At 43.5% G+C, this 21530-nt stretch overlaps 2 protein-coding genes across 10 annotated transcripts in view; one reads left to right on the forward strand and one right to left on the reverse strand.

Moving 5' to 3' along the window:
• DENND10 (DENN domain containing 10) lies at positions 1-20742 on the forward strand. Of its 4 annotated transcripts, XM_022568629.2 has the most exons (10): positions 2-119; positions 2155-2351; positions 3679-3758; positions 6932-7080; positions 8387-8498; positions 10330-10430; positions 13388-13495; positions 15391-15485; positions 16956-17134; positions 17561-20742. In XM_022568629.2, the coding sequence occupies exons 1-9, from the start codon at positions 65-67 to the stop codon at positions 17130-17132; spliced, it is 1074 nt and encodes a 357-aa protein (XP_022424337.1). In that variant the 5' UTR covers positions 2-64; the 3' UTR covers positions 17133-17134; positions 17561-20742. The 4 variants fall into 4 exon arrangements, with proteins under 4 accessions (XP_089754352.1, XP_022424337.1, XP_022424336.1 ...); XM_089898226.1 differs by having other exon boundaries at positions 1-119; positions 8432-8498; positions 16956-20742; XM_022568628.2 differs by having other exon boundaries at positions 16956-20742.
• Positions 15164-21530, reverse strand: part of SFXN4 (sideroflexin 4) — a 24461-nt gene continuing 18094 nt past the window's right edge. For 2 of the 6 annotated variants that reach the window (XM_089898223.1, XM_089898221.1), the window contains exon 14: positions 15164-15627. In XM_089898223.1, the coding sequence (XP_089754349.1) occupies positions 15478-15627 (150 nt within the window). In that variant the 3' untranslated portion in view covers positions 15164-15477. The other 4 variants (XM_022568636.2, XM_022568634.3, XM_022568635.3 and 1 more) reach the window with 3 other exon arrangements.

Genomic DNA, 21530 nt, shown 5'->3' on the forward strand with positions numbered 1-21530 from the left:
AGCTTATGAGCAGAGAGCAGGGAGCGGTGCTCTGCGGCTGCGGCTGAGGCGGCGGCGGCGGAAGATGGCTGCAACTGAGGCTTCGGACCCTTTGCTGATGCTCGGAGTCGGGCTGATCGGTAAGGAGGAAGGCGTCCTGCCCCGCAGGCCCGCACCCAGTTCTGACTTCGCCTGTGCCCGGGACTGCCCCTGCTCCCGCGGTCCCCGGCACCGCCCGCGATGGGGAGGGCGCGGCCCCCTCCATGTTGGGCCTGGGCTAGGGGCTGCAGGGCCCGGCCTCCTCGGCGCAGGGCCCCGGCCTGCCGCCCTGGGCCCGGGCGCCCGCGGCCTTGTGTGGGGCCTGCCGGGCCGGGAGGCGGGGCCGGGTACCCTGGAGGCCTCCTAGGCTCTGGGAGGGAGCTCCTCCTGGACGCCCCGGGCTACAGAGGTGACCGAGCCGCGTAGGCGAGCCGCCGGTCATGCAGAGAGGAGCTTGCAGGCCGCGCGTTTGTGAGGCTGCAGGGCCGGGGTCCCTCCGAACGAGGGAGAGCCACGCGTGACTGCCAGCCCGGCGCCCGGCTGGCCCCGGTCATGTGATCGAGCGATTCCAGACGCGGTGGCCAACTGCCAGCCCGGGGTGCTGCACGTTATGCATGGATTATTTCCCGTTTGACTCTCACCTCGGCTCCAGGGGATCTGGGTAATGTTTGATGCCCACTTTACGCAGCAGGTGGCGGCCCAGGGTGTCATTTGTGCAAGAACGCACATTAGGAAGTGGCAGACCCAGGATGGGGGACCCTTGCAGTCTAGCCCCAGAACCCCAACTCATACCAGTGGAGAACTGCATCCTAAGACAGAGGTCGTGCATATGACACAGGTGTCTACATAATCACAGTGGGTGGAATCGTTTTGAGGAATTAATGGATATGGAAGTGCGTTGGGATCTTTGGGCAGTCTGGAGTGTGTGCCTGAACCTGGTGCAGAGTGTTTGAAGCAACCATTCATCCGACAGCGACAGTGAGCATGGGGTTGCTTGAATGAACTTCTGTCGGTTCCCTGAGTGCCATTGTTCTTTGAAAAAGTATTCTCCTGAGGTTTTTATATACCCCTAAACCCTAGTACACAAGCACATTGCTTGGATCTAGCAAAACTGGCGGAAATGCGGCGAAATGTTGCTGATTATTTTCACTGTATCAAAGGAGTGCGTTTATCTGGGAACGGCTTCCTGTGCTCATCTGTAATGTGATTTTTAAAAACTGTTTCAAAGCAAAACCTAAGTACCTCAGGCATCTTAGTCCTTCTTGAAGGTACCTCAGAATTAAGGCTGAATTAAACTCTGACTTTATCTGGTACAGCAAAGAAAAAGATGGCTTATCGTATTTTCAATTCAGTTTTTAAAATTTTTCATGTCGACATGAATTTAAAAGGGATTTGCTTAAAAATATTGGGGGGGGAGCTCCTTACCCTTATGAACCAAGGAGTGCCAGGTGTTGATACCTGCTGAAGCTGTGTGATGGAGGCTCATTTTACCATTCTACTTTTTTTAATACTTGCTATTTTCCATAATAAAAGGGTTTGTTTTTAAGTCTGTAGATCAAAAACTGGATTTTTACTGCTATATGTTCAGTTACTGTTTCTCTAAAGTTTAGGCTATTTTTGCCTGGAGTAATTATTAGCAAATTGTTCCTATTTTGTTACTGAGGTGTTGACTTTGGTGAAACTACATATATGACGGTTTAACCATTATTATTAAAATTTTAAATATAGAATGCATACTATCAGTACATAGCATATGACAGAGATTTCACCATTTTCTTAATTTCCAGTTTTCAACAAACCCATCCATTCTATGTATTTATTAAAGATCCTTCCAACTAGATTAAAAGGTAAAGTGTGGGAGGAGATAGGGAAGACCCCTAGCAAACCTCTAAGGCTACATTTTCATTCATGATTTGTTAGAAAAGCTTTTTACTCAGGTGGCCTAAAATTCAAGATCAGGAGAGCTAGCTAATGTAACCAGGAGAGGTAGGTGAGAATTGGGGGTTCTCACGTGCTCTGGGTTGCTTTGTAAAATGGGGTGTTAAAACTGATTCCACGAAGTGCTTCTGAGTAACCAATCAATTCACTTCCTTGCTGCTGTTTGACATTCTCACAGTGACCATCTTTCCACCGTAGAAAAGGACACAAATGGAGAAGTTCTGTGGGTGTGGTGTTATCCTTCCACGACAGCTACTTTAAGGAACCTACTGCTGAGAAAATGCTGCCTTACAGAGGAAAACAAACTTCTCCATCCCTTCGTCTTTGGTCAGTACAGAAGAACATGGTTTTATATCACAACAGTTGAAGTTCCAGATTCTAACGTTTTGAAAAAGGTATGACTGTATGAGGGTCAAAAAACAAAAAATATTTTAAGTGATGTAAGATTCCAATAACCCTTAGCTTTAGACTTCATCATTCACAATACGCTTTGGAAAAATATTAAATATATGACTTTAATTGGGAATGTTCTCTTTCACATTTCACTCTCATTCATTCTATTTATTGGTGTATATTATTTGACTGACCTGGGGTTGGTATAGCGAAGCCTTTCCCAGGTTATACTTGGATGGAGTAGAAATGTAGAAGTATTTTCAAAGCCTGGACTCTGATTAAAAGTGGGAAGAAGTATTTTTCCATAATTAAAAACTATTTTAAAGGTTACAATTATCCTAGTTAAGAAAACCTTTTCATTTGTTTATGGATGATAAGGATATGTTAAGAATAGAAAGGATAATTGAGGAAATTCATGTGTTCTGTAGACTTTGTGTGTGTGTGTCATTTCATGTGAACACCATCAGGTGACAGACTAAAAACCAGTAAGTATGTGGTTGTTGTGCACTTTCCTAGTCCCACACAGCCAGTGGCTTTTTCAGAGGAAAGAATATTGGAAAGAAGTGGCTGAGCCCCTGGTCGGTTTCTGGGTGGGGACTTCTTTTACAATTTCAGGGTTGATTTTATAGTCAATCACCAGACAGTATGCAGCATGTCCAGTTTAAATGTAAGGAATTACATTTAAAATAACAGGAAGGCAACAATTTAGAAACTGTAAGAGGTTTAAGATAAAACAGAGATTAGTAATTAGAAAATGTAAATTGCAGAAAGATACTCATTAATGGGAATAATAGGTATATGATTATCAGAAATTTATATGTATAATAATAGAGGCATATAAATAAATGAAGATTATTATAACAATGCCCTTTAGCCTATATAGCATTTTACAGAGAATTGACTATTTTGGGAACTGTATGATTTTTACTGTATGAATTTTACTGAAACGTATTTTTGTTGTTTTCCATCCTTCTATTTCATTAGTGAAAAACCGTCACTATGTGGTAGGTCTGATACAGCATTCTTAGTTCTGCTTTGTTGAGGGTAGGGGGCTTAAATAAAAAGTCACATTTCTGATATTTTTGAAATATTTTTATGTTTTTGAGGAAATAACTCTAAAAAATTAAATATATATGTATATATAATTTTTTTTATGTGTGTATATATACGTAAAAGTATAAAGAGGCAAGTGAGGACTTGGTACATTTTGGTCTTTTCTTTTTAATGCTGGTATGTCTTATATAAGAAGCTTGTTAGGATATAGTAATAAAGATTAATTCTATTAAAGTGTCTTTAAAGAGTGTACTTTTTTTTGTTTGTTTTGGACAGGTGACTCATTTTTCTATTGTTCTGACCGCCAAAGATTTTAATCCAGAGAAATATGCCGCCTTCACTAGGATATTGTGTAGGTCTGTATGAAAACTGTATTAAATGCTAATATACAAAAATGAAGATCTTACTCAATAGTAATACAGCAGATTTCTACACTGAGGAAGCATATTTCAGCCTTCTGTTTCCCCAACTTAACCTTTACTGGCCCTACGGACACTGTTTTATAAAGAGGAACTTTGCCTTCTGCTTCCATGGTACTGTTCCTCTTATTAGGGAAAATGGTAGAGGGGAGGAGAAGAGGCAGTTTGCACAACTATTGTAATTTCTGGGTGCTTTGAGTCACTTGCCACTTTTGGTCTGTTACTTCTGCTCATTTCCAATCTGGAACTTTCCTTAGGATGGAAGTGGTAAGCTGGTTCATTTGTGGCAAGGTCTGTGTGTGGGAGTCATTTGGGGAAAGTTTAATGGGCATTTTGAATTATGCTAAAGCACAGGAAAATATTTCTTAGCTGGAATGCTGAGGAGCTGAGAAACTGATTTTTTGGTTAATCATTAAACTGAAGGATAGACGCCTTCAGTTTCATCCCAGCCGTTGAAAAAATTTAACTAAAATATACAGTCTGCTTTTCTGCCTTGATAAGTATATCTGGTGGAATTAATGAAATCCGTCTTATATGTTAGGGATATTGGCTTTTTCTTTAATCAAGACTTTTTCAGGGTTTGGGGTTTTGTTTTTTTTCTAATATTGTTACTAGATAGAATTATAATTCTCAGTGTTGTGTATTACTCTCAGCCCTCAGGTTTATGCCCAATAAGTAGGTTTTTTTTGGGGGGGGGATAAGGGGAGTTGTTTCTGTTTTTCTCACCATACGTCTAATATATGGTTGTCTTATTTGCAATTTCTGTGTATGACCACGTGCACATGCACGCATGGGTGCGCACACAGCGCAAGAATACAATCTTATCACCTAAGTGTTTCGGTTAGGTTGTATTTTGACAAAATGAAGTTTTATTGTTTTTGCAGTCAGCTGTGATAAGAAAGGCTTCTTGCTTTCAGTGAGATAAATTCCAGGTGTATGGCTCGCTGTGGAATATAAACAGTTTTCTGCAAATGCGGCACTGACACAAAGGGAGATTATTATTGTTAGAAGGGGCTCCATCCAGAAGCCGTGGACTAAAAACACTGAAAAGTTGTTTTTGAACAAACGTTGGACTCCCATTTCATTTGATTGAGTCAGGGTTAGGTTACTCAACTGAATTCACTGGGAAATGTTCTGGGGCCCAGAAGGCGAGGTTGCTTTAGACCCCACTTCCTGCCCAGGAGGAAGCCCAGAGGGTGTCTCCGCTTGTGCAGAGCTGTGGCTTTGTCACATTCCGGATTCTCTTCTCTGTCACAGTTACAAGAGAAATGAGGGCTCAAGCTATTGCCAGCCACCTGCTCTAACCCCACCCCTTACCGCACTTGAGTGCTTGCCCTAGCGCCTGTCCACGCTCACGTGCTCATGTGCACACACACTCACTCTCCCCGTGTGCACGTGTGCCTGTTAACACACACAGAGACAAGCACTGTTTTTTTTTTCACTTTCCCTTTATTTTCTATTTTACTTTTACTGACGTGTAGTTGATTTACAAAATTGTATTAGTTAAGACTCACACTTTTTTTTGTTTTTTCGTTTTTTTTGTGGTACGCGGGCCTCTCACTGTTGTGGCCTCTCCCGTTGCGGAGCACAGGCTCCGGACGCTCAGGCTCAGCGGCCATGGCTCACGGGCCTAGGCGCTCCGTGGCATGTGGGATCTTCCCGGACCGAGGTATGAACCCGTGTCCCTTGCATCGGCAGGCGGACTCTCAACCACTGTGCCACCAGGGAAGCCCTAGACTCACACTTTTTGATGGTGGTGAGGTGCTCCCTCCCGTTTCTGGTGAGAGGTGCCCTCCACAGTACGCTGCTCACATGGCCATGGAAACCCGCATGGAGGGGTTCATTCCCCCTGTGGGATCTGGGTCCAGATCCATGACCCCTTTCTATAATTTTAAATTTTTAAAAATAAATTTTATTTTATTTAAAAAAATTTAATAATTTGAATGGTGTTTTTTGGTTTCCTGCTTTGTTTTGGTGGTGGTAATGTAAGCACATCGTAAAAAGAAATGCAAATAATGCCGAAGAGTATACAGTGAACCCTAAGTCCCTTCTTTCCCCTCGTCCCCATCTCTAATTCTACCTACCGACTCCCCGCCCCAAGGCAGCTCCTGGGCTTCCCTTCTCTATATCTTACTGGAGATATTTTCTTCATATATAAGCATGTATATGGGGTTGACTGTTCTATATATACGATAGTTTACAATATTCATTGTTCTTTGCCTTTTTTCCCCAATTTATATATTGAAATAATTTTAAAACACTGATGACTGACAAAATTTAGTAAGCAGTTAAATCACATGCTTTTTTCACTTAGTCTACAGTAAATATAGTTTTCAAGTGATCTTTCTTAAACAATTATTTTATTTTTGTCCCAATTTTCTATCCCTTCAGCTATTAAAATGCCCAAGTAGACCCAGTCCTGCTTCTCCAGAAGAATTTACATTTACTTACTTATAGGAAGATATTTCAGGGGAAAGGGCTGATTTCACATGTGAGCTATAAATGTAGCCAGTTTCCTGTCAGCATTTTCTGGAAGTTTTAACTTGATGAATGTGTCTAGTGTGCATTTATCATCGGAAACTTAAAGGAGTTTGATTTCTTAATTATCTAAATACAGCTACCTCTGAGAACTCTGATAATAAATATAGGTTCTACACCTAATTACTGCTTTCTTTGTGAACCATGCATAAAACTCCTTTCTTGTCAGAGGATATCCAGCAATAAAACAGTTGTTATGACTAACAAAAACAGTTGTGAATGTAAGACATAAAAAGAGATAAGGATACAATGTTCTTGAGAACAGCAGGGCCTCAGAAAGTCCATAGTTCATTCTCCTGCCTAAGTGGACCACAGCAGGCCTCCCCAGATGTAACAAGAGAGCTGACTTCACAGAATTGTTGAAGGTTGTTCAAGTGGTTGTTTTGTTTTTCTAATAGATTTCCTAATTAAATTTATAGAAGTAACCACATCATGAAAAGATTCAGGCATTCAGAGGTGTATTAGCAAGTTGGCTTAGATTCTTTAGAACGTACCCATGCCTGGCCTCGGTGCGTTTCTCCAGGTGGTTCATGCTAACTAGTAGCATGCTTGCTTTTTGTCCTTTCTCACAGAATGTACCTAAAACATGGGAGCCCAGTTAAGATGATGGAGAGTTACATCGCGGTTCTCACAAAGGGGATATGCCAGAGTGAAGAAAATGGCTCTTTCCATAGCAAGGATTTTGATGCCCGAAAGGCATACCTTGCAGGCTCCATCAAAGGTAAAAAATAAATAAATAAGAAGAAGCAAAAAAGAAACAAAAAGCCATCCCAGATGAGTCCATCCCAGCAACAACAAAATCCCCAAGCCAAGGACAATCTGTCATTAGACTCTGTTATTTCATCTTTCCATATATTTTCATCTACATATTTGTTTCCTATGCAGGAGGGTATTTCAACTTCTACATTTCCTTATGTGGTTAGAACTCTGTCAGGAAAGCAGACTTCTGCGGTGTTTCTTTCCGTATGATTGCAGCTGTTAAGACAGAAATGTACTTTCACCAGTGAGTTAAAGTTCACGGGTCAAGGTCTCCACTGACTTCCATCATTTTCCTTCCCTTAGATCTTAGCAGTGACCTGTTCCACCTGGGGAGCTCAAGCCCCTGCCCCAGAGTTCCCATTCTAACTCCCCATCCCTCTCTCCTCACTGGAAAGTCCAGCCTAGAGCTAAACCGAGACATCAGGTCCTTAAAAGGGAAGAGAGGGGAACTTCAAGGGCGATGCTGGCCTTCTTTCTCATCCTCCCACAGCACCTGTCTTCACTCTTTTTTTTTGACTGTGTTGGATCTTCATTGCTGTGCGCGGGCTTTTCTCTAGTTGCGTTGAGCGGGGGCTACTCTTTGTTGCGGTACGCAGGCTTCTCATTGCAGTGGCTTCTCTTGTTGCGGAGCATGGGCTCTAGGCACGCAGGCTTCAGTAGTTGTGGCTTGCGGGCTCTAGAGCACAGGCTCAGTAGTTGTGGCTCACGGGCTTAGTTGCTCTGCGGCATGTGGGATCTTCCCGGACCAGGGCTCGAACCTGTGTCCCCTGCATTGGCAGGCAGATTCTTACCCACTGCGCCACCAGGGAAGCCCTGTCTCCACTCTTGATCCTACTGTTTTATACGGTTTCTAAGCATCCCTGTTGAGGTGTTAGGTGTTTGTCCAACTGTCTCACAAAGACTTATGCAATGATGTGTATGTGGGTTTGGGGGGGTCAGTGAACATTTTTTAAAATTTAAGTTTGCACGACACCGAGGATGGTGGTTCCCTTCATATAATTCCACTTTCTTGTGAGTCTGGCTTCATCTGTGCATCCAGCATACTGTCCCTTGAGGGAGCAGGTGTAGCTACTGTAATGCCCATCCTGGGGAGCAGATGTATGAATTGATATGCCCGTCCACCAAATAAGGTGCTTCTGTACTTATAACATTTACCTAAATTTATTGTGTTGAAAATAATTTTGCATTCATACAAGAATAATTTCCAGTAAAAACTTGATTTCCTTGTATAATGTTTAATGCAGTAACATAATTATTTTTGTTTTAAGACATTGTATCTCAGTTTGGAATGGAAACTGTTATCTTACACACAGCACTGATGCTAAAGAAAAGAATTGTCGTCTATCACCCCAAAATAGAAGCTGTCCAGGAGTTTACCAGGTATGGTCTCTTATCATTAAAAAGTGTAACCTTTTTTTTTTTTTTTTTTGCGGTACGCGGGCCTCTCACTGTTGTGGCCTCTCCTGTCGCGGAGCACAGGCTCTGGATGCACAGGCTCAGCAGCCATGGCTCACGGGGCCTAGCCGCTCCGTGGCATGTGGGATCTTCCCAGACCGGGGCACGAACCCGTGTCCCCTGCATTGGCAGGTGGACTCTCAACCACTGCGCCACCGGGGAAGCCCAAAAAGTGTAAACTTTGTTGGCAGCCACTTTGGGGCCCTCTGTGTCACTGTGTACCCTGTTCCTTTGCACACTGGTATAAACAGGCTGAGTTAGGTTGGGGGTGAAATACCATTTTGGTGTAATGTTTTAGTTTAGATTGAGTAGTTCAAGGTTACTGAATTTGGACAGATTCTTCTTTAAATTTTGAAATATGAGTATTTTGGAGCGGGGAGTTTGCAAACTTTTCCTTGCCAGAGAGTAAATATCTTAGGCTTGTAGCCATACGCTCTCTGTCCCGACTACTTAACTGCCACAGGTTGCATAAAAGCAGCCATGGACAGTACATACGTAAATGAATGAGCTCGGCTATGTTCCAGTAAAATCTTATGTGCAAAGACGGGCCGCCGACCCATGGGCCATAGTTGCCTGACCCCTGTTTTAGGTAAGTTGTTTCTTCCATTCAGTTTTATTACAGACTGTATTATTTATATAATAAATATAGTTTGTTTTGTTTTCCTTGCCAAATCGAACTTAGATTCTTCTTTAAAAGCAGGGGAACTAGTATTTATGCTGTTTACCTTATGCCAGGCATTGTATAAGTCACCTTAAATTATTAACTTTACTCATGACAAGAACCCTGGGAGGAAGTGTTACTGCCCTGTTTATAGATGAGAAGATGGAGGCTAAGGGTTAGATATTGAGAAGAAGAAAGACTTGCTAGTCAGAAGGACCTGGGTTAAAGTCCTGGCAGGCAACTTCTTAGCTTTGTGACCACATAAAGCGTACGTAATGTTTCTACGCCTCAGTTTCTTTATCCGTAAAATGAAGATGATAATACCTGCCTCGTTAGCTTGGTTTCAGGATTGGAAATAATTTGTGTGTCGTGCTCAGCATGTACCTTGTCCATAGTGGGCACTCTAGAGACGATCATTGTTATTATGATTGTGATTGCCTTAGATCTTAGGTAACAGGACCAGAGTTTTTGCCCGGCTCTGACTCCCAAACCTTGTATTTTTCCACCCAATTACCCTTTTCCTCTCCATTTATGCTTCTGAAACTGGAGTGTCCACAGCTTCTGAGATATGTAGCAGGCCACCAGGGGGTTCACAAAACCACAGATAAATTCGGCACATACTTCTTCCTGAATGAAGTAGCTGTTTTATTGGAAGTTTCTTTAAGAAAACTTATTTTTCTATAAAAACAAACACAAAGTAGTTTGCAAGTTTGGCTGGAATTTTAAATACGAAATGCGAGACTTCAAAAAACTTTCTTGCTTGCAGGGCCCACTTTGGATTTTACCCTCAGGCTCCCTCCATGGCAGCCTGCAGAGTGGGCGTTGGGAGGAACACTTCAGAAGCATCCTTCCTTGCCACCATGGAGATCTTTTGAAACTTTACCTTGAGCTTTTTGTAGCCAATCTGACCCAACAGTCGGTGTTTAAAACATTGCATTACTTTACTTTGAAGCCTGGAGGAGGTGTTGGCATGTTTAGGGCTTGTTCTCCCTCTGCATCTGGTAGCCAGTTTCCTCCCCCAGAAGAAGAGGGAAGAGGATGGGCTGAGTCTCAGGTGTGGGCTGGCAATCATCTGTGTTCTCACCTTGACCCCAGGACTCTGCCTGCCCTGGTGTGGCATCGACAGGACTGGACCATACTTCACTCCTACGTGCACCTGGACGCCGATGAGCTGGAAGCCCTGCAGATGTGCCCAGGTAGACAGCAGGCTCCCAAGGGATGAGAAGCTCAGCTTTACCAGGGTTGTTTGTTTTGGGGGATTTTTTTTTTTTTTAAGTGCATTCCTAAGGGGCATACTGATCTTTTTTTTTTTGGTAAATGCAACCGTTTTTTTTCCCTTAAAAAGTTTTTTAAATTAAATTAATTTTAAAAAGTTTTTTTAATTAAAAAAAAAATTGTGCACCTGAAACCAACACAACATTCTAAATCAACTATACTGCAATAAAAATTATAAAGTACAAGAAAAGTTGTGTTAAAATACACATCACATAAAAGTTACCCTTCTTTTTTTTTGGCCGTGCCTCATGGCTTATGGGATCTTAGTTCCCCGGTCAGGGATCGAACCCATGTCCCCTGCACTGGAAGGCGGATTCTTAACCACTAGACCACCAGGGAAGTCCCTAGAAATCTTAATTTTAATGTGTTGGAATTTTTTAGGCTTTTATGATTTTATTTTTTATATTTTGTTTAAGAAAAGTTCTATCCCAACAGTAGAAAGGTATTTTCCTATATATTCTAGTAAAAATTTTTAAAGCTTTTTCATCCCCATTTAAGTCTTTAATCTGCCTGGCATTACTATTTTTTGTAGGGTGTGTGTTTGGGATCTGGTTCCATTTTTTTCCATTTGGATAGCAACTTGGCTCAGGAACACTTATAGAATAGTGTCCCCTCTCCAGGAATCTGCAGTATCATTTCATTTCATTGATTGATTGATTGATTGATTTATGGCTGTGTTGGGTCTTTGTTGCTGCGCGCGGGCTTTCTCTAGTTGCCGCGAGCGGGGGCTGCTCTTCGTTGTGGTGCGCGGGCTTCTCATTGCGGTGGCTTCTCTTGTTGTGGAGCACAGACTCTAGAGCGCAGGCTCAGTAATTGTGGCACACGGGCTTAGTTGCTCCGCGGCATGTGGGATCTTCCCAGATCAGGGATTGAACCCGAGTCCGCTGCATTGGCAGGCGGATCCTTAACCACTGCACCACCAGGGAAGCATCAGCACCCCCCATTCTTAGGGGCTTTTTCTGTCACTTCATTAACATAAACTCTGGTGTGGTTGAAAGGGGGCTTGTTATAAATAATAAAAGACCCTCCTTTCACCTTTAACACCCTGGAACTATTTCAGGAACTGCGGACAAAATCCAGGTATTATAACAAAAGGTGCTCCTTTAACTCTTATCACTTAGGAAATTACATGTGTTGTAGGAGCTGTGGCCAGGAGCCTGGATAACCAAATATACATTTCTTATTATATCACAATATTACAGCCCCTTTGTTTCCCAAATGATGGAAGAATTATGGTGTGTATTAGTCAAGGAAGCGAGTCATCATGCAATAAACATTTGTTAAGCACCCAGTATATGCTGAGGTCTTGGCAAGTTGCCGTATTATATAAGACAAGACGCTTTTCCTCAGTGACTTTATGATCCAATTGGCAAGAAGAAATTGAAACTGAGTGGGGCCCTACGGGCCTCCCAGGCACGGAGGCCTTTTTGTCCCCCATTTTTTGTAGACAAGACTCCAGCCTCCATGACTTTCCCTGAGTTCCAAAGGGCAGATTCGAACAGTTGCAAATCAAGGGAGGAGCAGCCAGGTCACCACCTCTAACTGCAGGAGACTACAGATATCTTCTGTGAAGATCCAAATTGGCTTCGGCCATTTTCAGCTTCTTCCCCGCCTCTGGAGTCCGTGTCCAGCAAGGGTCCTTCTGCCCAGTGCCATTCAAGCCAATAGAATGAGTTTTCGTTTCGGAAGCAAAGGAAAGCTTCATCCTTCGATCAAAGAATGGAGAGGTCGCAGCTGGTGCATCCACGCTCTCCCCCGCAAACCGGGGTCGGGGCTGTTGTATAGGGATCTCGTTTTGTGGGTGGGACAGCAGAGCTCTCGCAAGTTGCCCGCAGGGCTCACGCTCTAGGTGGCAGTGCCGGGCCGTAGTCTCTCTGCACACGGCCCACCGCTGCCATCTTGAGCTCCAGGTTTTTGATTTTGTTGCTGCTGCTGTTTTTTTAAAAATATATAAATTTATTTATTTATTATTTTTGGCTCTGTTGGGTCTTTGTTGCTGCACGTGGGCTTTCTCTCTAGTTGCGGCGAGCAGGGGCTACTCTTCGTTGCGGTGCGTGGGCTTCTCATTGTGGTGGCTTTTCGTTGCAGAGCACGGGCTCTAGGCACGCTGGCTTCAGTAGTTGTGGCATGCGGGCTCAGTAGTTGTGGCTCAGGGGCTTAGTTGCTACGCGGCATGTGGGATTTTCCTGGACTAGGGCTTGAACCCGTGTTCCCTGCATTGGCAGGTAGATTCTTAACCACTGCGCCACCAGGAAAGTCCGCTGCTGTTGTTTCTTAAATGTTGTCACTTGGTGAAGTAAAAAATTGGTCCTCCAAAAAAAAAAAAAAAAATTCTTTTTTTTTTTTTTTTTAATCATACTGCTGTGTGAAATCCAAAGTCTGGGAACCATTGTCTTAACACCAATTCCAGAAGTCTGCTAATTCTTGAGTTGCCCTGATTCCTTTAGCATTTATTGTATCAGATCTGAAACTGGGGAAGATGATGCTGTTTCCACCATGCTATCCCTGAGGAACCCGAGTGTTTGGCTATGACTTTCCTGTTGACAGAGACCTAGGGGGGACAGTGGTCAAGAGAATCCTTGCTGCCTGCTGCCTCCTCTGTCATTCTTGACCCAAATAACGATGACTGAAAAGCAGATGCTTTGCTTCAGCCTTCCTCCTTGACACTGAAACCTAGTTTTGGAACATTCTGAGTTGCTTGAGTTTCTTCAGGCAATTGGCAAAAATGTTATCTGAATAAATGCCACGGGATGTAGCTAAAATGCCCTGGATACATACAGCAGAGAAGAAAAGCAGCCGATGAGCTTTTAGACTCACTCCTTGGGTCACAGTGTGATTTCCTCCTACTCTAGTAACGCTGGTCCTCTCTGTAATGCAGGTTACGTCGCTGGATTTGTAGACTCGGAGGTGAGCAATAGATCGGACCTGTATGATGTGTTTGTGAATCTGGCAGATGGTGAGATTACCATTGCCCCGCTTGCAAAAGGTTAGTTCTCTGTTCTGTTTTGTTGTTGACACAAGATGTAAGCCAAGCAGTTGTATTTTTTAGGCTGATTCTCCCTTTTGAAGGCCTGCTTCACCTGTTGTGCTGGAGGGATTTTTCTGTTTCTAGAACACAGCATTCATTTTAATAGACCTGACCCTTTTAGGGATACATCTGAGTGCTTACGCTGTACGGTTATATGTTAATAAGATAAATGGTCTGTTTGTCTTGTTTCTTCAGTTTCATATTCAAACAAGGTGTATTTGTTATCTATTGCTGCATAAGAGATGACTTCTAAACTTAGTGATTTAAAATAGCAAATACTTATCTCACAGTTTTGGTGGGCAGGAATTTATGAGTGACTTAGCTAGGAGGTTCTGATTCAGGGTCTCTCATGAGGTTTTAATCAAGATATTGCCAGAGCTGCAGTCAAATGAGGCTCAGCTGGGGCTAGAGAATCCATTTCCAAGCTGACTCACATGGCTGTTGACAGGAGGCCTCACCACATGGGCCTTTCCATAGGGCAGCTTGAGTGTTCTCACCACGCATCTGCTGGTCTCCCCAACAGTGAGCAATTCAAGAGAGGGGGGACCACAGTGCCTTCTGTGACCTAGTCTAGGAAGTCATACATGATCACTTCCTCCATATTCTATTTGTTAAAGCAAGTCATTAAGGGAGAAGAATTAGACTCCACCTTATAAAGGAAGGAGTATCAAAGAGTGTGCAGACATTTGTCACTACACGAGGGTTGAACATGACTCCCGTGTGGAAAATCTTTTTGAAGGATGTCTCAGTAAGCAGCAGGGAATGAGAGTATTCTTGGGGCTAATGACCAAGAAAGGGTGTTCTAGTGTCATAGGGTCACCTCTGGCAACTGTAAATTATCCTAAATTACAGCTGCACAGAGTAGCAAAGATTGGGTTAAATACGTTTTGAGCCTAGGACACTATGAGGTATTGGTTTTAGACAGGAATTACAGATAACAGCTTTTGTAGTGTCATTTATCTTTCTCCTAAAAGTGGGAGCAGCTGAATGCCAGCCAATTAGGGATTTTTGTTAGCTAGGTTCTGATAATGTGAGGTTTTATCTAGCAACCTCAAATTAGTAGAACCAGAACTTGTTTTCGCTTTGAAATTACAAATATAATAAATATTCATGGTGGAAAATTCAAAATATAGTATCAGGTCTTTAGGGGATATTGCCTTTTGTAAAGCCGGAGTGATAGAAAACTAGCTGTAGCCGGGGCCACTGAAACTGCTGAAGCGTTAGGACTGGAAAGCCTGGCAACTCCCTGCTGCCCTCTGCTGCTCTGAGTCTATAAAACGGGCTCATCCCAGTGGAGTTTGTCCCTCACGAGTATCAAACAGAAATTTCTGTTAACCTTCTGGCTGCAGAAAATAGCAGTGTATATAATTAAAGTAACTTGGGTTGTTGCCTTAGCTCGTTTCTAAGGGCCTTTACACAGTGAATGTTGAGCTGCTTCTGCAGAACTGAGAGGAAGTACTGCTTTCACAATATCCCTGCCGGAAAGATAAACGTGAATTCTCAACTGTGAAGACCTGGACAGGAAAGTCAGGCTGTTTGTTGGCTTACAATCACAACCCATAGGCAGTCAGATTTCATTAGGTTTTGTCTAGAAAGAAAAATAATTCTTATCAGAATTTTGGTTTGGTGGTGGTGTATTTTTATTTTGGACATGAAGTATATAAACCATGATCATGCCTTACCTCCTATTGTGTCACCATATTTGTGTGTAGTAATAAGATGGAAATGGGGGGTTGTCAGTTGCTTTTTGAAAATTCCCTCTGTGTGATCGTTCAAGTTTCCAGATAGATGATTACTTTTCATTATGTAAACATCTAAATATTCACACAACATATTCTTCTTGATCTCACCAGAGGCCATGACAATGGGCAAACTACATAAAGAAATCGGTCAGTTAATTGTCCAGTCGGCAGAAGATCCAGAGAAATCAGACAGTCAAGTTATACAGGTAATGCCTTAATCTTCCCACTGACTGAGTCTCGAAACGGCATCGCTGGGCAGCGGCTGGTTATCTGCTGTTCACGGGCACAGAGTGAAGTGACTGGAGAGGCCAGTGGGTAGCTGCTGAGATGAGGTCTGCAGGATTGGCCCTGGCGAAGATGAGCCAATCAGTTATCAGGCTCCAGGGAGAGACGGACAGAGGGCGTTGGTGCCAAAGCCAAGCGTTTATAGTGAAAGATGTGATTGCCAAGTGGTGAGAGGGGCCATAGGGTTTGGCGGGGACCCGCCAGCAGCACTGTCCTTTCTCTTCAGTGCTGTGGCTGGGAGGAGTGGGCGGGTTTTTTCCCGAGAACCCAAACACTGAGACTGTCTTACCGGACAGATGGTCATTGCCCACCCATTGCCCTGTCAACATTAGAAGGAAAACAATGTTAGTGAAATGTGTAAATTTGAGTTTTGTATTACTGTGTTTTTCATGGACTAAAAGGGATACACAGATGACTCAGTATAATGTATGATGAGAGTGCCTACCATGTTGTACAGGTTCACAGTGTTTGAATAAGTTAACGATGTCAGCAAACCAGGAGAAAGACATGACTTTAATGCGAGCTCTGCTGAGTCCTCAGCCACCCGAGGGGAATGTCAGTCAGTGAAGGGGAATAAAGCCCGTGCGACAGGTGCTGGGTCACTCATCCCAGGCAGGAGGGGACTTTGGGGAGAGATTTGTTCTAAAAACAATAGCAGTTCCTCAAAAAGTTACACATAGCATTAACATAGATTTGGTAATTCTGCTTCTGGGTATATATCAAAAACTGCAAGCAGGAACTCAAATAGATATTTGTGCACCTGTGTCCCACAGCAGCATTATTCACAATGGCCAAAAGGTGAAGACAACCCAGATGTCCTTCAGCGGATGAATGGACAAAATGTAGTACATACACGTGGTGGAATATTACTCAGCCTTAGAATGAAGTTCTGACATGTGCTACCACGTGTATGAACCTTGAAAACATGTTAAGTGAAATAAGCCAGTCAAAAAGGACAAATATCGTGATTCCATTCATATGAAGTACCTAGAATAGACCAATTCAGAGAGTCAGAAAGCACAATGGGCATCGCCAGGGGCTGGGGAGAGGCCAGTGGGGCGTTGCTGTTTAATGGGTACGGAGTTTTGGTTTGGGATGATGGAGAAGTTCTGGGATGGATAGTGGCGACGGTTGCACAATACTGTGAACGCACTTGAAACGCCACTGAGTTGCACACACTTTAAAAATGGTTAACCCCGCCCCCACCGATCCCACCGCCACCGCTGCTCAAAATTAACCATGACATGTATTTTTTGTTGTTTTAAATGTTCTGTTTTTTATAATTTATAAAGTTAGTCTGATAAACTTAAAAAAGAATAGCAGGAAGAATTCTGGAGAACTCAGATTTTTTTCGATACTAACATATTGTGTATCTTCCTGTTCTATTAAAGGATATTTCCCTGAAAACAAAAGAAATCTTCACCAACCTGGCTCCATTTTCAGAAGTTTCGGATGATGGAGAAAAGCGAGTGCTCAATTATGAGGCACTAAAGCAAAGACGATTTCCACCAGCAACAGAAAACTTCCTCTACCACCTAGCAGCCGCGGAACAAATGCTGAAAATCTGATGGTGGGACAGAATGTATCACTACTGATAACTGATCTAAAGCCCTAGCACCATGATTATCCATTAACTGTGTAAAATACTGGAAATAACAGAGAAAATGTTATATTTTTAATGATTTATTTGAAAGCATTGCAATTTGACCTGAAAAAGCACTGAAACACATACGAAAACACTTCCGATTTCCTCCTATCTGATTAATTTCATGCCTACTCTCAATGTTTACAAAGTGCTGTAACCACCTATATATATAACATATAAAACAGTCTGATGTCCTGGAGTAAGAGCAGAACAGCTGTCAAGTTCTCCTGCAAATCACAGCAAATCGGAAAGCCTTCATTATTATAAGTTCCAGTTTGTCTCAGTGTGTAACCACAAACTAATGGTTTATTTTCAGAAAGCTGCCTGAAATTGTGCTTTGTATTCTTCTAGGAAGAACTTTAATTCCTCATGAGGAACTCTACTTTGAGCCAAACTACTAAGTTTTCTGCAGAACCGTCTAGAAGATCATTCAAAAGACCCTGCAGTTGCACTTTCTTGTAAAAGAATTTTTTTTTCCTTAGCCTTTGAACATTTTGCCTATAGTATGAGGGTTCTGCATAGATCTGATACTGGAGTAGACAACTTAATAATCCATATTTATACTGTTGCAGAGGTAAGCATTTGGCAAACTTAAGCCATTAGTACTCTTTAATCAACCCAGTTGCTAGCAATATTCTTTTGAAAAAGATGCCAGTCCTTATGTAGTAGAGTAAAAGAAGAAAGCCCATTTGGAATATAAATGTCTCTATGGCTGAAACAGCAGCCTTATGTAACTGGGGAGAGAGTGTGAGAATTAACTTCTTGTAAAGGCCAAAACCAGAGAATGTCTTCAAACAACATCAGTAAAAATAATTTGGCCACGTATGAAGATAACCGTTCTTTGTTTAGTTAGGTAACTTTTTCATAATTGGAGACCTAAAAATTGCAAAATAAGCATGGGGGGGTCTAAATTATGTTATTATATGTATTCATATTCATTATGAAAGCGTTATTTTTCACTCAGTACTGTTGTCCTTAGAAATCTTACCCAGAAAAATGTTTGCAAAAAAGCTTGTCTTTATTGGATCTTCCATTTATTCCTGGTGTTAGACATTTGTCAGGGAAAAAAATTTTAAAATAGCCCCTCCTTGGGTGGGGGGCAGGGGAGGATTTGAAATGAGATGATGTTTACTGAGGCCAACAACTGAAAATTAAACCTGCACTTTATGAGAATGAATACTAACATCATTTTTGCCCGTGTTTTTTTTTTGTATTACTCTATTAGCTAATGATAAAAGTTGTTAAAATGACAAATCTATGATACAGAAATAAAATGAAATATTTTGATACTCAGCAGTTTTAGGCATATGAAAAATTGTGCCCTCTTTTTCTAATTCTCCCCACCCCAAACAAACAAAAGAAAAAACCCTTTTTTAAAAGTCAACTGCAAACCCACCGGGGAATTATCCAAAGACCGATTTGAAAGTTAGGCAGTCTGGTTCCTTCCACCACTGACTGGCTCAGCCCTTCTCTCTCTGCCCGGCCCTCCTCCACCCCGCACTTCCTGGAGCTGACTGTAAGGTCCAAGTGCCTTCTCTGAAAAGATGCTCTCACATTACTACTCAGTTATCTGTCAGTGGCTGAACCTCCACTTGGAGCCGTTGCGCATTTTGTTAAGTTTGTTTAGTATAAGCCTGTGGCTACATGGAGCTGACTGATAGATCACTTTTACTGATTTTGTCCTTTTAGGCTGTTGTGAAACATCTTTTACCCAATTTGGAGATAACCATCATTGTGGCCTAGGGAAAACTGAAAGCCACAGGTGCATTCTTAGATGACTTGGGGCAGGGTGTGTTGGAAACAGCCCTCCATCCAGTACGCATACGTTTGGGTACCTACTCTACACCGTGGACTGCGTATCCTGGGGCTTCCTTGATGCCCAAGACAACAGTTCCTGCTGTCAAGGTGCACAGTCTATGGGCACATAGCTTCAGCAAACGGGATTGCACGCGGTGTGGCAAGTGCTAGGCATGATACGAGCACTATGGGAGCACATTGGAAGGGCACCTAGTTCAGTTCTGTGAATCCTGGAAGGCTTCCTGGAGAAGAGTGATTGACGTCCAAGTCAGACCTGAAGCACAGGGAGGAGTTAGCCCAGAACAGAGGGAACAGCTGGTGGGAAGGCCAGAGAAGAGAGACCACAGCACATCTGAGGAACTGGATGTCAGTCCAGAGTGAGGAGAGGGAGTGGCAAGAGATGAATAAGGTAAAGGCTCCCGCCTGCCATGGTGAGGAATTTGGACTTGATCCTGATGTACTGGGAAGCCATTTAAGGCTTTTAAGCAGGTGTGGTTTCGAAGAGCGGGCTGGAGATGGACTGATGAGCGACACCAGCAGGGGATATGCTGTTGGGCTGGGCAGTGGACGCGGAGGGGTGAGTTCTAGAGACTTAACAGACTCAGCCCAATAGTGCTGAATGGGGTGGGGCGATGGGGGAGTAAGGCCGAGGCCAGTGATCCTGTCTGACGAAACTGGTACACGGTGCTGCCATTCCCTGAGGTTGGGAGGGGAAGATGGTCTCAAGTGGACATCCAGATGGCGAAGCGCAGGGGGCCGCGGGACGTGGGCCTGTTGGGCAGGGGAGAGCAAGCCCCACGACAGGCCCGCACAGGGGGCAGTGGCAGTATGGCCAGCATCTGTGGGGGCACGGATGACGGCAGTCTCAACAGTGGAGGGCGGGGTGGAAACAGTGAGGGTAGAAAACTCTCTGAAAAAGTCCGGCTACAAAGAGGGGGTTTTGCTTTTTGCATGAGGCAGGTGACTCAAGCAGTTGAAATGCTACGGAGAAGGAGAAGGAGCAGAGCGGGGAGGCTGGAGCCAGAGGGGCAGAGGAGGCCGCAGAGCAAAGGCCCTGAGCAAACAGGAAGGGTTGGGCTCAAGCCCAGGGCACAGCTGACTTTGCACGGAGGAGGGGAGGCCGGCGTGTGTGGAGGGAGGTCAGCAGGTTTGGAGCCAGGAGGCCAATAGCCTTGGCTTTCACAGTGGAGGAGGAGACAGGGTCACCAGCCAGTGAGGAGAAAGAAGCAGCTGGGCAGCAGCTGGCAAAGATTTTAAGCAGCTGTCTAACAGGACTAAGCTGAGAAGGGACACAGGATTGCTTTGGGGGTTGGAGGCCTTCATTGGCTCCCCACATGTACACCTCGAGATGGGCCATCAGTTTAATGCCTGTGCCTTGGGCACGTGGGCGTTGGTGGACCTTTCTCCTTTGTTTTCCAATACTCAACTTTAGAAAAGTTTATTAGTAAGTTCACAGTATCCTTTCACAGGCTGACGAATAGAAAACTGAATCTTATATCACACATTCATCCCCTCAGCAACCCCGTGTGGTGGGTTAGACAGGACAGCCCCCATTTCTCTCCTTCCACCCAAGCTTGTTTAACCCTAGGCACGATCAGCCTCAAAACAGTCTTGGCATGCATAATCGGAAGCCATCCTGTTGGTGCAGACACCTCTGGGGGTTCCAGGACACTCCTGGCAGGGTTGTCCAAACTGAAACCTTGGAGGAAGGTTTTCACGCAGGTACCAAACAAATTCACCTAAAACTCACCCCTACACCCCTCTGTTATAGAAGAGTTCTGTTTCTTCTGTTGCAGACTGAATTTCCTTTTCAAGCTCACTGCACTGTATCTAAAACACAAAGTTAAATTCTTAATATTCACATTAAGACGTCTTCTTGCCTTAGAAGCCAAGTTTAAAAAAAAAAAACACAATTTCAGAAAGCATCTATTTCATATAACCTTTTCAGTGATGTCTAATCTATAACAAAGAAACATTAGCCTAACTTCTTAAAAACTTTCTTATGGAAAATTTCAAATATAAACAAATGCTGTGGCCCATGTAATGTCCAAGGAGGTGCCCTGGGCAGGGGCCTGGCAGAATCCCTCTTAGCCTTGGGCTCTCTCTGCAAACCACCCTAGGCAGGACAGGACCACCATTCAGCTACGTCATGCCCACCTTGGACCAACAAGGTATTTTAAAAGTCCAGCAAATGCCAAGACTTGCTTGGCGGGGTTTGGGGACAGGGGGGTGACAGCAACAAGCATTTGAAATGTTCAGCCAAGAAATGCTAGAAATTGATATCTACTACATCAATAACGTCCTTGATACCAGCAACAAGGCTCTGCAGAGGTACTGTGATCGTCATCTGCCTCTAATAGAAACTAAGCCTCAGAGAGTTTAAGCAGATTGACCAGAGGGTCATGGAAGAGCTGGGAATCTGAGTCCAGGCAGTCTGACGCACCATAGGTCATCACGGTCTACAGAACAGCAGCCGCTAGCTGCATGTGAGCACGTAAGAGTAAATTAAACTAGATTAAAATTT

Source organism: Delphinapterus leucas, chromosome 16 (assembly GCF_059928025.1).
Source record: "Delphinapterus leucas isolate spDelLeu-1000000601 "Yukka" chromosome 16, BTC_Dleu_Yukka2, whole genome shotgun sequence".
In the NCBI taxonomy this organism is placed as follows: Eukaryota; Metazoa; Chordata; class Mammalia; order Artiodactyla; family Monodontidae; genus Delphinapterus; species Delphinapterus leucas.

What these genes read in the sequence shown, in the direction of transcription:
- DENND10 (XM_022568628.2), top strand. Translation starts at nt 65, where the DNA reads ATGGCTGCAACTGAGGCTTCGGACCCTTTGCTGATGCTCGGAGTCGGG. An exon ending in ATTCTAACGTTTTGAAAAAG is followed by an intron (nt 2,352 to 3,678) that starts GTATGACTGTAT and finishes TGTTTTGGACAG; the next exon opens with GTGACTCATTTTTCTATTGT. An exon ending in GCTGTCCAGGAGTTTACCAG is followed by an intron (nt 8,499 to 10,329) that starts GTATGGTCTCTT and finishes CCTTGACCCCAG; the next exon opens with GACTCTGCCTGCCCTGGTGT.